At 42.5% G+C, this 16,773-nt stretch overlaps 2 protein-coding genes across 6 annotated transcripts in view; one reads left to right on the top strand and one right to left on the bottom strand.

The window, feature by feature from the left end:
* zgc:152968 (uncharacterized protein LOC564848 homolog) overlaps positions 1-768 on the bottom strand; it is a 115,789-nt gene extending 115,021 nt beyond the window's left edge. The window contains exon 1 of the mRNA XM_061895335.1: positions 513-768. Coding sequence (XP_061751319.1) covers positions 513-663 — 151 coding nt within the window. The 5' untranslated portion in view covers positions 664-768. The remainder of the gene's footprint in view (positions 1-512) is intronic.
* The window catches only part of poli (polymerase (DNA directed) iota), a 76,990-nt gene that overhangs the window by 46,589 nt on the left and 13,628 nt on the right, over positions 1-16,773 (top strand). The window contains exons 1-5 of one of the 5 annotated variants that reach the window (XM_061895402.1): positions 495-628; positions 5,727-5,840; positions 9,575-9,739; positions 14,029-14,172; positions 14,253-14,495. In XM_061895402.1, the coding sequence (XP_061751386.1) occupies positions 595-628; positions 5,727-5,840; positions 9,575-9,739; positions 14,029-14,172; positions 14,253-14,495 (700 nt within the window). In that variant the 5' untranslated portion in view covers positions 495-594. Of the gene's footprint in view, positions 629-918; positions 1,131-5,726; positions 5,841-9,574; positions 9,740-14,028; positions 14,173-14,252; positions 14,496-16,773 lie in introns of those variants that run through there. The other 4 variants (XM_061895426.1, XM_061895365.1, XM_061895356.1 and 1 more) reach the window with 4 other exon arrangements.

Raw genomic sequence — 16,773 nt, forward strand, 5'->3', positions numbered from 1 at the left:
TGACCGCGCTCTGATCCATAGTAAAGTTTCACCTCCAGGAACTTTAAACAAGGAATCACCATGTGTTTGTGTGGCTAAAGCTTCCCAACTCCATGTTTCTACTGTGACTTCTCCAATATTAACTCAACGAATTGCAAAAGATTCAGCAACACAGATCCCCAAAATTCTGTGTAATTATGCGGTTAAAGCAGACGACTTTTAGCTGTGTGTGTGTGTGCGTGCAGCGCTCATATTTCCTTTTAAAACCCGTTAAGTCTTGCGTACACGTCATCATTACACGACGTTTTCCAGACGAAACTCCCGGGAAATTTAAAATTGTAATTTAGTCAACTAAAAAGGCCGTAATATTTCATCATTGATATATAAACTATCAGACTGCGTGGAGGGTAGTAGTGGCTTTCAGTAGGCCTTTAAACATTTATTATCTTTTTATTTATTTTTTTTTTGTGAAAACAACAAAGCGGGCGACTCAAGCTAAGGAATATCCAAGCCTGCTAATAATTAGCACTCACCTGTGAGGTCGACCAGCAAAAAGGACGATGAAGAGGCGGAGGCTCCATTCAAACGTCCTTCTTTGCCGTGTTTGTACCAGCAATGAGGCCGCTGGCAGCACCCGCTGAAAGGGCAGGTGAGCCGGACAAAACGACCGGACGACGGGAACATCGCTCTTTCAACCCTCGCCGGGGTTCGAACCGACGACGAGCGGGCCTGACTGAACCAGGACGCGTCCTCGACCCCACTTTTATAGCCTCCAGGGCGACCCTTATTAGCTGTTGAAACTAGCGCAAAACATATATATTTACAATAATATTGGTGGTTAATAATAATATTACACATATTTTAACGAACTAAAAAAAACTTTAAATGGTCCACCGGTATTTCATGTAATGACTTAAAATTACCATGCAGTACGTCCTCCTGGTCGGCAGGTGGCAGTGCATGCGCATGCGCCATGGTCTCCAGTTACTTCCCCCTGCGACAGCGAGCGTAACATCGATATTAGTTTATATTTTTACTCTCGTGTTTACACCAACATAACTCACCTTTTGTCACGCTTACAATGGAAAGCAGCGGAGATGAGGCGCAAGAGGATATGCAAGATATGAAGCGGTCGCCATTCGCCGTTTCAGGTAAAGTAAAAAAGCACAACAACCAACGTGAGAGAGAAGTTTCTACATACCAAAATGTGCAGGAATATCATCACAAACCAAATAATACAACTAAACTCCTGTGCAAGTATTCAGCTTTTGCGTTGGCGTAGAGCATCAAAAAGCGAAAAGACTTGAAAGAGGAGAAAAGGCAAAGAGAGTTATGTCATATTTAAATAACTGCTGGTGACGTCATCTGAACATTATAAGCCCATCCGAGGTCGGGTCGCGGGGGCAGCAGCCTAAGCAGAGAAGCCCTGACTTCCTTCTCCCCAGCCACTTCGTCCAGCTCTTCCTAGGGATCCCGAGGTGTTCCCATTGTGTCCTGGGTCTTCCCCCTTGAGCTGGGTAGTAACGCGCAACATTTACTCGGTTACATCTACATGAGTAACTTTTGGGATAAATTGTACTTCTAAGAGTAGTTCAATTTAACTTTAACTTTAATAAATATATATATATATATATATACATATATTGTTTATTGTTCTTCGGTCAATGGTCAACAAAGCAAACAAACAGTTGTACATTCATAGATTGAACATAAAAAATGTTGCAGACCGAAAGGGTTTAGGCTGAAGTTAAACACTTTTAGTTTTAATGCAACATACTTTTACTTGAGTATATTTAAAGAGAAGAAACGCTACTTTTACTCCGCTCCATTTATCTACACTCGGCTCGCTACTTGCTGCTGATTTTTATCGATCTTTGTTTGGTTTGAGAGACTAACCTTCAAAGTAGGATCCATCGCATGCCTGCGTTTCACCAATCAAATGCAGTCACTGGTGACGTTTGACTCCGTTTCACCAATCAAACAGAGCCAGGCGGTCACATGATTTTTTTTATAAACCTTTATTTATAAATTTCAACATTTACAAACAGTTGAAAATAATAATCAAAGTACCATATTTCCTTGAATTGCCGCCGGGGCGCTAATTAATTTAACACCTCTTCTAACTCCTGCGCTTACCAAAGGCATGCGGTAAAAGTAAGCATGCGATAATTATTTTAAAACCTCTTGTCACTCCGGCACTTACCAAAGGTATGCAGTAAAAATTTGAGTGTGATGTAAGCTTGTGCCTTAAATCCTCTTAATCTTCTTCCCTTTATGCCATTTCAAATTACTGGTATTGTATGCTGTCTGTCTATCTGTGTTGGCCCTGCGATGAGGTGGCGACTTGTCCAGAGTGTACCCCGCCTTCCGCCCGATTGTAGCTGAGATAGGCGCCAGCGACCCCGAAAGGGAATAAGCGGTAGAAAATGGATGGATGGATGGAAATCAGCCTCCTCCATTTTGAAAATGATGACAGGGCGGTAATACTAAGCATGCGCTAATTATTTTGGGAAGCGAGTTTGACCCGGCAGTAATTCAAAACAGGCGCATACTATATGTACTTACCATAATTCAAGGAAATATGGTAAGTACAAAAACAGTACAAAACTGTGTAAAAACCCCACAAAACAGCACCAGGGGGTTGGAGACTCAAAGTAACTAAAATAGAATGCAAAAAAATATATATATAAAATAAACAAAGTGCAAAGCCATAGACTCACTCAATCTCAATAAATAACACTTAAATTTGGAACACAGCATCATCGTTTTCACAGCTTTTTGGTTGTTAGAGTGTTTTAATGTAGAGTTCTAAATCTTTTTTAAAGGAACAAAAAACAGGTCGGGTATTGAGAAACTTACATTTATGAATATAAAATTAGCCAATAGTATAATGAGATTGCAAAGGTAAAATTCATTTAAAAAAAAATGTTCAATACAGTGTAAAACCAAATATATATTATTTAATATATATTATTGTTTTAGTTGCTTAAGAGTTATTTCTGGCTCTGAAATTTGTTCATTGCTATTTTTGTGCATTACTTGTTGCCGTCATCATTAAACAAACAGATTACTCATCAGTTACTCAGTAGTTGAGTAGTTTTTCACAACATACTGTTTACTTTTACTCAAGTATTTGAGTGACTACTCCTTACTTTTACTTGAGTAATACATCTCTAAAGCAGGGGTAGGGAACCTATGGCTCTAGAGCCAGATGTGGCTCTTTTGATGACTGCATCTGGCTCTCAGATAAAAATCTTAGCTGACATTGCTCAATACATGGCTGTCCAAAGTGCGGCCCGCGGGTCATTTTTTAACGGCCCCACGGCACATTTTAAGAATACAAATAACAAAAAATTAAAAACATCAAAAGTGGTATAAAAGAGCAAACAGGTGAAATGTAACAAAAAATGTTGCAATGCTTACTCTTATAACACAAAGCTGCCATGCAGGCTGTTTCTTTCTTTAAAAAATAATAATTAATAAAAATCTATGTCATTTTGAATTATTGACCTATGCAAGGCTTCGATTACATCACATTAAATATTCCACTTTGATATATTTTTGGGGGAAAATGTTGCATATTTTGTGTTTTACCACAAAAAACTGAGCTGTTTTTTTTTTTTTTTTAAAAGGAGAGCCTAAAACAAACAAAACATAAACAACAATAACACTTAAAATTGACGGATATATCTGAAGTTGATCGAGATGATTGTGCTAAAAGTAAACAGTAAATAAAATGTATAATTTATTTTTTAACACTTTAATAAGTAGGACACTTTTGGATCCCCAATTATTTTAGTGTGATTTGTTTTTAAGTGTCATTGCTCAAAAAATAATGAATCAAAATCCAAAACTACGGCTCCAATGGTTATATATTCTCAAATATTCCACCTAAAAAAGTTATTGGGTGAAAATATTGCATATTTTGTGTTTTTTCTATTTTTTTTTTTTTTCTAATGTTGATCTAGAGCAGGGGTGCCCACACTTTTTCTGCAGGCGAGCTACTTTTCAATTGACCAACTCGAGGGGATCTACCTCATTCATATATATCATTTATATTTATTTATTTATGAAAGAGACATTTTTTTAAACAAGTTAAATGTGTTTAATGATAATACAAGCATGTGTAACACATATAGATGTCTTTCTTTCACGAAGACAAGAATATAAGTTGGCGTATTACCTGATTCTGATGACTTGCATTGATTGGAATCAGACAGTAGTGATGATAACGCCCACATTTTCAAATGGAGGAGAAAAAAAGTTGTCCTTTCCGTACAAAAGCACATGAAAGTGGTTGGTTTTTGGCATCTAATTCATCCAGCTTCCATACACTTTACAAGAAAAACATTGGCGGCAAATTCCGTAGCTTGCTTGATTGACATTCACGGCACCCGAGGGTCTTGTGAGATGACGCTGGCTGCTGCAAGTTCATTATTATGAAAAAATGACAGAGAGGAAGGCGAGAAACACTTTTTATTTCAACAGACTTTCGCGCCGTCCCTTCCGTCAAAACTCTAAAGGCCGACTGCACATTTCCTATCTTCACAATAAAAGCCCTGCTTCATGCTGCCTGCGCTAACAAAATAAGAGTCTCGGAAAGTTGTGCACGCCAGCTTTCTGAGGGATCGCTTGTGCACGCCAGTTTTCCGAGACTCTGTATTTAGTTAGCGCAGGCAGCATGAAGCAGGGCCTTTATTGTGAAGATAGGAAATGTGCAGTCGGCTTTTAGAGTTTTGACGGAAGGTACGGCGCGAGAGTCTGTTGAAATCAAAAGTGTTTCTCGCCTTCCTCTCAGTCATATTTTCACAATAATGATCTTGCAGCAGCCAGCGTCATCTCACAAGACCCTCCGGTACCGTGAATTTCATTTAAGTGACGTCTTGGTGAAGATTGATGATCACTCATTTTTAGGTCTATTTTTTTTAAAAGCCTGGCTGGAGATCGACTGACACACCCCCCGCGGTCGACTGGTAGCTCGCGATCCACGTAATGGGCACCCCTGGTCTCGAGATTTAAAACGTGCATAATAATACAAATTATAATACTGAATAATGACACATTTTTAATATTTTTTTTGACCAAAATACTTTGCGGTCCCCGCGATCATAACAGAGTGGAGGCCTAAATGTATATTTTTTATACATATATTGTATTGGTTTTTAAGATAAAAATTATTAAAATTGCCCCCGCTTGCTCTGACTTTTCAGTGTGCGGCCCTCAGTGGAAAAAGTTTGGACACCCCTGGCTTAACATGATAAATATGAATAATTCCGCTAGTAATCACAGTGCTAAAAATACTGTTAAAAAAAAAACATTCTCGTGCATTTTATCCATCTATTTGTTTTCTACCAGACTTGTTCAAGAAGTCGCATTAATGGTAAGAAGTATTTGATTTATTATTGGTTAACTTCAGAATAAGAATGTTATTAAAAAGAATAGGAGATTTATTATACTCTAAACATGTTGGTCTTACTTAAAAATGCACACATTTGGTTGTATTTAGTGTTAAAAAATATTATATGGCTCTCACAGAAATACATTTTAAAATATTTGGCTTTCATGGCTCTCTCAGGCCAAAAGGTTCCCGACCCCTGGTCTAAAGTACTCTTACTTGAGTACAATTTTTGGCTACTTTACCCACCCCTGCCCAAACACATCCCAGAGCTTAAAAAGTCAAAAAGTGTTATATTTTGTGTGTGTATATGCAAATGCTTCTGTTTATTTAATTTTTTTGTCATTTTCAGGTTCCAACTTCCTGACGACGCCGACGCACAAAGTCATTTTGCATTTTGACCTGGATTGCTTCTATGCTCAGGTGGAAATGCTCAGAAACCCGGCATTGAGAGACGTCCCTTTAGGTATGAACTCACTCATTTGTGTCATCCAGTTGGTTCCAAGCCTGACCGTGGCAAAAACATTCCCGCAAAGTAGGATTATTAGTAATAAATCAAATATTTTTATTGTTGGAGCATGATAAAACTGTTTATGACTGTCTAAAAAGTTGTTTTAAACATAGAATAATACATCCATCCATCCATTTTCTACTGCTTGTCCCTTTTGGGGCTGCGGGGTTGCTGGAGCTTATCCCAGCTGCACACGAGCGGAAGGTGGAGTACACCCTGGACAAGTCGCCACCTCGCCGCAGGGCCAACACAGATAGACAGGCAACATTCACACACTAGGGCAGGGGTCGGCAACCTGCGGCTCTTTGATCATTCTAATGTGGCTCAGCTGCAAAATTTCCGACCCCCCGAGTATCCCGAGAGATTTCCGAAGATTAATGCCTCTCTCAGAAATCACCCTGGACCAACATTCTCCGATTTACACCTAATCGATAATATAGAGCACCTAATCGATAATATAGAGGGCGTGCCATAATGGCAAAGCTTTTACAGTCCTCTAAAACTTGCCATACAGGTTACACCGAAAGTTGTGATATAAACAACTTTAACACTGTTACTAATATGCGCCACACTGTGAACCCACACCAAACAAGAATGACAAACACATTTCGGGAGAACATCCGCACTGTAACACAACATAAACACAACGGAACAAATACCCAGAACCCCATGCATCCCTAACTTTTCCGGGCTACATTATACACCCCCGCTAGCATGAAACCCCGCCCACCCCACCCGACGCACCTATATTGTATCAATATCCATCCACTCATCCATTTTCTACCACTTGTCCCTTTTTTGAGGCAGCGGGGGGTGCTGGAGCCTATCCCAGCTGCACTTGGGCGGAAGGCATTGTACACCCTGGACAAGTCGCCACCTCATCTTGGGGCCAACACAGACAGACAGACAACATTCACACACTAGGGTTATGACCGTCTAAAAAGTTGTTTCGAACATAATTAAAGCCTTTTTAAACATGGAATAATACATCCATCCATCCATTTTCTACCGCTTGTCCCTTTTTTGGGGACGCGGGGGGTGCTGGAGCCTATCCCAGCTGCATTTGGGCGGAAGGCGGTGTACACCCTGGACAAGTCGCCACCTCATCACAGGGCCAACACAGATAGACAGACAACATTCACACACTAGGGACCATTTAGTGTTGCCAATCAACCTATATTGTAGAAATATCCATCCATCCATCCATCCATTTTCTACTACTTGTCCCTTTTTTGGGGGTGCGGGGGGTGCTGGAGCCTATCCCAGCTGCACACGGGCGGAAGACGAGGTACACACTGGACAAGTCGCCACCTTATCGCAGGGCCAACACAGATAGACAACATTTACACACAAGGCTTATGACCGTCTAAAAAGTTGTTTCGAACATAATTAAGGCCTTTTTAAACATGGAATAAACCATCCATCCATCCATTTTCTACCGCTTGTCCCTTTTTTGGGGAGGCGGGGGTGCTGGAGACTATCCCAGCTGCACACGGGCGGAAGGCGGTGTACACCCTGGACAAGTCGCCACCTCATGGCAGGGCCAACACAGATAGACAACATTCACACACTAGGGTTATGACCGTCTAAAAAGTTGTTCCGAACATAATTAAAGCCTTTTAAACATGGAATAATACATCCATCCATCCATTTCAACCGCTTCTCCCTTTTTTTGGGGGTGCTGGAGCCTATCCCAGTTGCACACGGGCGGAAGGCGGTGTACACCCTGAACAAGTCGCCACCTCATTGCATGCCAACACAGATAGACAACATTTACACACTAAGGTTATGACCGTCTAAAAAGTTGTTTCGAACATAATTAAAGCCTTTTTAAACATGGAATAATACATCCATCCATCCATTTCCTACCGCTTGTCCCTTTTTTGGGGACGCGGGGGTGCTGGAGCCTATTCCAGCTGCATTCGAGCGGAAGGTGGGGTTCACCCTGGACAAGTCGCCACCTCATCTTAGGGCCAACAAAGATAGACAACATTCACACACTAGGGTTATGACCGTCTAAAAAGTTGTTCCGAACATAATTAAAGCCTTTTAAACATGGGATAAGTACATCCATCCATTTTTCTACCGCTTGTCCCTTACGGCAGTGGTCCCCAACCACCGGGCCGCAGAAGAATTTTTTATAAAAAATTTTTTTTTTTTTAATTAAATCATTACAATATACACTTACAATTAGTGCACCAACCACAAAAACCTCCCTTTATCATGACAAAAATGTCCCTTTTTCATGACAAAGAAGAAAAAAAAAAAGATAATAAAATTATTAAGTGTTGACCGGTCCGCGGATAAAAAAAGGTTGGGGACCACTGCCTTACGGGGTCGCAGGGGATGCTGGAGCCTATCCCAGCTGCTCACTGGTGGAAGGCGGTGTACACCCTGGACAAGTCGCCACCTCATCGCAGGGACAACACAGATAGACAGACAACATTCACACACTAGGGACCATTTAGTGTTGCCAATCAACCTATATTGTATAAATATCCATCCATCCATCCATCCATTTTCTACTACTTGTCCCTTTTTTGGGGGTGCGGGGGGTGCTGGAGCCTATCCCAGCTGCACACGGGCGGAAGGCGGGGTACACCCTGGACAAGTCGCCACCTCATTGCAGGGCTAACACAGACAGATAGACAACATTCACACACTAGGGTTATGACCGTTTAAAAAGTTGTTTCGAACATAATTAAAGCCTTTTTAAACATGGAATAATACATCCATCCATCCATTTTCTAAAGCTTGTCCCTTTTTTGGGGAGGCGGGGGGTGCTGGAGCCTATCTCAGCTGCATTCGAGCGGAAGGTGGGGTTCACCCTGGACAAGTCGCCACCTCATCTTAGGGCCAACAAAGATAGACAACATTCACACACTAGGGTTATGACCGTCTAAAAAGTTGTTCCGAACATAATTAAAGCCTTTTAAACATGGGATAAGTACATCCATCCATTTTTCTACCGCTTGTCCCTTACGGCAGTGGTCCCCAACCACCGGGCCGCAGAAGAATTTTTTATTAAAAAAAAATTTTTTTTTAATTAAATCAACATAAAAAACACAATAAACACTTACAACTAGTGCACCAATCACAAAAACCTCCCTTTATCATGACAAAAATGTCCCTTTTTCATGACAAAGAAGAAAAAAAAAAGATAATAAAATTATTAAGTGTTGACCGGTCCGCGGATAAAAAAAGGTTGGGGACCACTGCCTTACGGGGTCACAGGGGATGCTGGAGCCTATCCCAGCTGCTAACTGGCGGAAGGCGGTGTACACCCTGGACAAGTCGCCACCTCATCACAGGGCCAGTACGATAGACAACATTCACACACCAGGGCCAATTTAGTGTTATCCACTCTTCCCTCACTCGTGAACAAGACTCTGAGGTACTTGAACTCCTCCACTTGGGGCAGGGTCTCCACCCTTTTCCGGGGGATTACATTTAGTATTTGGTAAAATGCTTTATTGGCTCATTATTTCAGGGCTTTCGTGGGCCGCATTAACTGATGTGGCATGACCAACTCTGGCCCCCGGACCTTGAGTTTGACACCTGTGTCATAAAATATGCTGGCTCATAAAACATGGCAGCCACTCTGGAAAGTCTATGTTGCGGCGTCACCGGAAAATATGTTAAAAGTCATGATCACGTAGATGACACGCGGGTGTTTCTGATACCGTCAGGCATTCAGCAGAAGTACATCATCGTGACCTGTAACTACGTGGCGAGGCAGCAGGGCGTCACCAAGCTGATGTCGGTCACTGACGCCAAGGAGAAGTGTCCTCAGCTGGTGCTGGTGAAGGGAGAAGACCTGACTCACTACAGAGAAATGTCCTACCAAGTCACCGGTGAGCAGGCTGAAGTTATTGTTTCTAATATTTACGCAGTATGCAAATAGCAAGTAGGGATGTCCCGATCCGATATTGATATCGGAAATCGGTCCGATATTAGCCAAAAAAGTGAATATCGGATTTTATCGGACTGAATCTAAAAACTCCGATGTAAGCGCTCCGATATAAGCTGTCCATTTGCCGCTGCAGCACTTCTATAATAGGTGACTGGTTTGATCACACTCCAACACAGTAGGTGGCGGCAATGCCCCTTAATTAACGTTGGTGGCGGCCGCGGAAGAAGAGCGTCTCTGATCCAGCATGCACAGCCCACGTAATCACAACAACGACAACGCGTGTGCTCAGCAAAGTGTAGTGATGTCGGCTGTGTGAAAGTATTTTAACTCACAGCATGCCGAAATGCTTATCTTCTTAAAAAAAAATCCCCACATTATGCTCGGACTGCAGAAAGTGGAGAAGGAGGGGGAGGAGTAGTAAGGGTAGTCAGCACTGACTGATTATTATTTGTTTTATGCTCTTGTTATTAGAGTGATATGTTTATTGTGTTTACACTATTCTTCAGTGAAGACTGAGAGTAATTACTACATTGTTTTGGGCATAGTCAGTCAGTGAAACTGGAGCTGTGAACTCTTAATTTAGAGCAGTTGGACAGTGGACAATATTGTGTTGTTTTTGTGGTTTTTGTCCCTGCCCACAGTTGTTTCCAACAGTAAAAAAATAACTGAAGTGAACTTGAATTGTTTGCACTTTAAAACGTTTTTTGTTTTTTTTATTGGATTTATTTAGGTTATTTTTCAGGGTCTTCTAATTTATTTTTAATTTATTATTTTCAATTGTATAATTATGTTGGTATTAGTAGTTATTTTGCACTTTAAATATAACATTTTGTTTTTATTGGATTTGTTGAGGTAATACTCTTACGTTGAAGGTTAAAATTTATGTAACCAATTGGTTAATAATAAATGGGTCAGTTTTTCCTATATCTACTCTTGCTGACTATTGTTTTCTGTTTTAACACTACAACATCAGTAACAGTAACATCACTTTATCAAGCCCTTTCTAACATTCTACAAAACAAAATAAGGAATAAATATATGTATGATTCGTGCCTATATCATATCGTATTGATATCGGTATCGGCAAATACTCAAGGCTACAATATCGGTATCGTATCGGAAGTGAAAAAGTTGTATCGGGACATCCCTAATAGCAAGTTAGTATTTTGTATGGGAAAAATGATTTGGAGTGCACGAGTGTGGTGGGCGTGGCCTGTGGACCTGCAGCGAAGTGGGGTGTGGCCGAACCGGCTTCGAGATTAGCGACAGGTGCGTAGATGACACAGCTGAGAGTGTTTGTCTAATCACCTGTCGCTCTGTTAAAGGCAGCAGTCGGGAAGGAGAAGGGAGAGTGGTTGTTGATGGCAGCGAGAGTGAGAGAGTGAGAGAGAGAGAGAGAGAGACAGCCACGAACGAACACTTGCTGAAAAGCACAACAGAAAGACTTTATTGAAAAAGAACACAGTGATGTAACCCAGAATCTGAACTGTCATGTCAATGCTTGGTGGTCCGAGGAACCTCCACAATGACAAACTTGAATTGGATTGACACAACTTCAAACGGTCCCTGTGAATTAGGGACTTTGTCCAATACCTGCAACTTCCTTGCTAGATGTTGGCTAATCAGCGTCATTTTGGCCAAACAAGAAACAACTTAAAGGTCTACTGAAAGCCACTACTAGCGACCACGCAGTCTGATAGTTTATATATCAATGATGAAATATAAACATTGCAACACATGCCAATATGGCCGCTTTAGTTGACTAAATCACGATTTTAAATTTCCCGCAGAGTTTCCTGTTGAAAACGTCGCGGAATGATGACGCGTGTTTGTGACGTTATTGGTCGGAGGGGACACTTATGGCTAAAAGCCATCTCTTTTCATCGCATAATTACACAGTATTTTGGACATCTGTGTTGCTGAATCTTTTGCAATTTGTTCAATTAATAATAGAGATTATAAAGAAAAATACTGTTGGAGGAAAGCGGTGGATTGCAGCTGCCTTTAGCACCGAAACACAGCCGGTGTTTCTTTCTTTGTTGTGCAGCTTGAACACATAGCGGTCAAGCGAACATGTTTCTCTACGTCAACCAGCAAGTTTTTGGATGGGAAAATTGTGATATTAAGTCGGCTCTTACCGGAGACTTGAGTGGATTATGTGACCTCCTCCTGTAGTTGTCAAAAAGGCATCCTCCATCGGCTTCTTTGAAAGACACTGGCGTTCACCGCAGCCCTCCGACTTTCAGGTATGACTTTATAATCTCACTAAAACACTATTAACACAATAAGCAGATAAGGGATTTTCCAGAATTGTCCTAGTAAATGTGTCTAATAACACCTGAATCGCTCACACTGCCGTCGCCTGGAGCTGTCGACTTCTCTTTTTCTATTTTTGTATTTTTTTTAGTGCTTCACTCTAACTTTCCCCATCCACGAATCTTTCATCCTCGCTCAAATTAATGGGGAACGCGTCGCTTTCTCGTTCCAAATTGCACTTGCTGCTGGTGGCTATGATTATAAACAATGTGAGGATGTGAGGAGCCCTACAACATCTGCTACTTCCGGTACAGGAAAAGCTTTTTTATTAGCGACCAAAAGTTGCGAACTTTATCGTGGATGTTCTCTACTAAATCCTTTCAGCAAAACTATGGAAATATCGCGAAATGATCAAGTATGACACATAGAATGGACCTGCTATCCCCGTTTGAATAAGAAAATCTCATTTCAGTAGGCCTTTAAAACATATGTTTGGTTGAAGCACAAACAACAACATGTAGCAAACAAATCAACTCTTCATTGCTCAGATGGCACAAATGTCGTCCTTTTAGCGCTAAGCCTTCTGGGTAGAGATGTCCGATAATATCGGACAGCCGATATTATCGGCCGATAGATGCTTTAAAATGTAATATCGGAAATTATCGGTATCTGTTTTAAGAAAGTGAAATTTATGACTTTTTAAAACGCTGCTGTACAGAGTGGTACACGGTTGAGGTAGAAGTACAGAGCGCCAATAAATCCTAAAGGCACTGCCTTTGCGTACCTGCCCAATCACATATCTACGGCTTTTTACACACACACAAGTGAATGCAAGTCATACTTGGTCCACAGCCATACAGGTCACACTGAGGGTGGGCAACAGATGGTTGGAGTATGAAAATATTGAAGAAGAAACTGAAGCTGTTGAGCGAATTGACGCTATTCATAGCCATAGCATGGCCGAATAGCTGCGTTAGCATCGCCGGTAAAATGTGCGGACCAAACGATCAGGACTTTCGCATCTTTTGACACTGGAGCAACTTAAATCCTTCGATTGGTAAGTGTTTGTTTCGCATTAAATCTGGGTGGAAGGAAACGTAATATAGTTGCAAATGCATCTACAGGTTATCCATACATCTTTGTTCCATGTCTGCTTTAGCACCGCCGGTAAATAGCATGTTAGCATTGATTAGCGTAGCATGTTAGCATCGATTAGCTGGCAGTCAACATCAACAAAACTCACCCTTGTGATTTCGTTAACTATCGTTGCAAATGCATCTGCAGGTTATCCATACATCTCTGTGCCATGTCTGCTTTAGCATCGCCAGTAAATAGCATGTTAGCATCGATTAGCGTAGCATGTTAGCATCGATTAGCTGGCAGGCAACATCAACAAAACTCAGCTTTGTGATTTCGTTGACTATCGTTGCAAATGCATCTGCAGGTTATCCATACATCTCTGTGCCATGTCTGCCTTAGCATCGCCGGTCAAATGTGGAGACACTCTGGTACACTCAATGGGGGTCTGGCGGCAGACACTTTGGCATCTTCGGGCCAGTGGTGCAACTTGAATCCCTCCCTGTTAGTGTTGTTACTCCCTCCGACAACACACCGTCGAGGCATGATGTCTCCAAGGTTCCAAAAAAATAGTCAAAAAAACGGAAAATAACAGAGCTGAGACCCGGTGTTTGTAATGTGTTGAAAATGAAAATGGTGGGTGTGTTACCTCGGCGACGTCACATTCTGACGTCATCGTCTCCACCGCGATAAACAGAAAGGCGTTTAATTCGCCAAAATTCACCCATTTAGAGTTCGGAAATCGGTTAAAAAAATATATGGTCTTTTTTCTGCACCATCAAGGTATATATTGACGCTTACATAGGTCTGGTGATAATGTTCCCCTTTAAGAAGACGAAAAGATGTTATGCATGTAAAAAACACATTTTTGTTTTTGCCTTTTTGTCTTCCAACTAGACCTGCTGCTGTCCTTCTGTCCGTCGGTGGAGAGGCTTGGCTTCGACGAGAACTACGTGGACATCACAGAGATGATTGAGAAAAGGCTGGCCGACACGCCACAGTCCAGCTTTTCATTCCAAGGCCACGTGTACAACGTCGCAGGTAAGACACGTGCAGCCCTCGAATTTGTGACTCTCTCCAAACAGATCAGTCAATAAACCCACAATGTCATTCCCGCACAGGTGACGCTGCAGATGCTAAAGCCAGCATACATCCAGAGCTGGCTTTGGGGTCGCACATCGCCGCCGAGCTGAGAGAAGCCGTCCGCAGCCGACTGGGCCTAACTGGCTGCGCCGGCATCGCCGCCAACAAGCTGCTGGCCAAACTGGTGTCGGGCGCCTTCAAACCCAACCAGCAAACCACCTTGTTGCCGGAGAACCTTGGTGACATCATGGGCGCTCTCAGCGGCCTCCGTGCAATACCAGGTATGAAGCATCACAACAGTTTTCCCATAGGGCATGGGTGTCGAACTCTGGCCCGCCGTGTAATTTCATTTGGCCCTTGATGCAATATCAATTTAACATTAGAGCTGGCCCACTGCTGTAACACCGCATTCACCGCTAATACTCTTACTTGCCAACCCGCCCGATTTTCCCAGGAGACTCCCGAAGTTCAGTGCCTCTCCCGAATTTCATCAATATTGGGGGTGGGCCTTAAAGGCACTACCATTGGCGTTCTCTACAACCTGTCGCCACGTTCGCTTTTCTTCCATACAAACAGCGTGCCAGCCCAGTCACATAATATATGCGGCTTATACACACACACAAGTGAATGCAAGGCATATTTGGTCAACAGCCATACAGGTCACACTGAGGGTGGCCGTATAAACAACTTGAACACTGTTACAAATATGCGCCACACTGTGAACCCACACCAAACAAGAATGAGACATTTTGGGAGAACACCCGCACTGTAACACAACATAAACACAACAGAACAAATACCCACAAACCCTTGCAGCACTAACTCTTCCGGGACGCTACAATATACAATATACACCCCCCCCCCGCTATCACCAAACTCCGTCCACCTCAAACCCGCCGCCGAAAAGAGGCATTCCATTTTTATTTAAATTTTGTTTGATATGCCATTGATATTTCTGCTGTAACACCGCAAATTCTCATACTTGCCAACCCTCCCCATTTTCCCGGGAGACTCCCGAAGTTCAGTGCCCCTTCCAAATTTCATCCCGGGCAACAATATTGGGGGTGGGCCTTAAAGGCACTACCATTGGCGTTCTCTACAACCTGTCGCCACGTTCGCTTTTCTTCCATACAAACAGCGTGCCAGCCCAGTCACATAATATATGCGGCTTATACACACACACACAAGTGAATGCAAGGCATATTTGGTCAACAGCCATACAGGTCACACTGAGGGTGGCCGTATAAACAACTTTAACACTGTTACAAATATGCGCCACACTGTGAACCCACACCAAACGAGAATGACACATTTTGGGAGAACACCCGCACTGTAACACAACATAAACACAACAGAACAAATACCCACAAACTCCTTGCAGCACTAACTCTTCCGGGACGCTTCAATATACAATATACACCCCCCCCGCTATCACCAAACTCCGTCCACCTCAAACCCGCCGCCGAAAAGAGGCATTCCATTTTTATTTAAATTTTGTTTGATATGCCATTGATATTTCTGCTGTAACACCGCAAATTCTCATACTTGCCAACCCTCCCCATTTTCCCGGGAGACTCCCGAAGTTCAGTGCCCCTCCTGAAAATCTCCCGAGCCGTCCATTTTCCCCGATTTCTCCCGATTTCCACGCGGACAACAATATTGGGGGCGAACCTTAAAGGCACTGCCTTTAGCGTCCTCCACAACCTGTCGTCCACGTCCACTTTTCCTCCATACAAACAGTGTGTGTGTGTGTGTGGGGGGGGGTGTATATTGTTGCGTCCCGGAAGAGTTAGTGCTGCAAGGGGTTATGGTTATTTGTTCTGTTGTGTTTATACTGTGTTTCGGATGTTCTCCTGAAATGTGCTTGTCATTCTTGTTTGGTGTGGGTTCACCGTGTGGTGCATATTTGTAACAGTGTTAAAGTTGTTTATACGGCCATCCTTGGCTGTTGACCAAGTATACCTTGCATTTACTTGTGTCGCAAAATATATGCGGCTTTTACACACAGACACAAGTAAATGCAAGGCATACTTGGTCAACAGCCAGGGGTGGCCGTATAATCAACTTTAACACTGTTACAAATATGCACCACACTGTGAACCCACACCGAACAAGAATGACAAACACATTTCAGGAGAACATCCGAAACACAAGATAAACACAACAGAACAAAGGGAGGGAGAAGTACAGAGCGCCAATAAATCCTAAAGTCACTGCCTTTGCGTACCTGCCCAATCACATATCTACGGCTTTTTACACACACAAGTGAATGCAATGCATACTTGGTCAACAGCCATACAGGTCACACTAAGGGTGGGCGTGTAAACAACTTCAACACTGTGACAAATATGCGCCACACTGTGAACCCACACCAAACAAGAATGACAAACACATTTCAGGAGAACATCCGAAACACAAGATAAACACAACAGAACAAAAAACCATAACCCCTTGCAGCACTAACTCTTCCGGGACGCAACAATATACACCCCCCCAACCCCCAACCCCGCCCACCTACTTTCTCTTGCCACTTCAAGGCTTGAATTTTTGATTCATTCC

Source organism: Nerophis ophidion, linkage group LG01, assembly GCF_033978795.1.
Source record: "Nerophis ophidion isolate RoL-2023_Sa linkage group LG01, RoL_Noph_v1.0, whole genome shotgun sequence".
Lineage (NCBI taxonomy): Eukaryota > Metazoa > Chordata > Actinopteri > Syngnathiformes > Syngnathidae > Nerophis > Nerophis ophidion.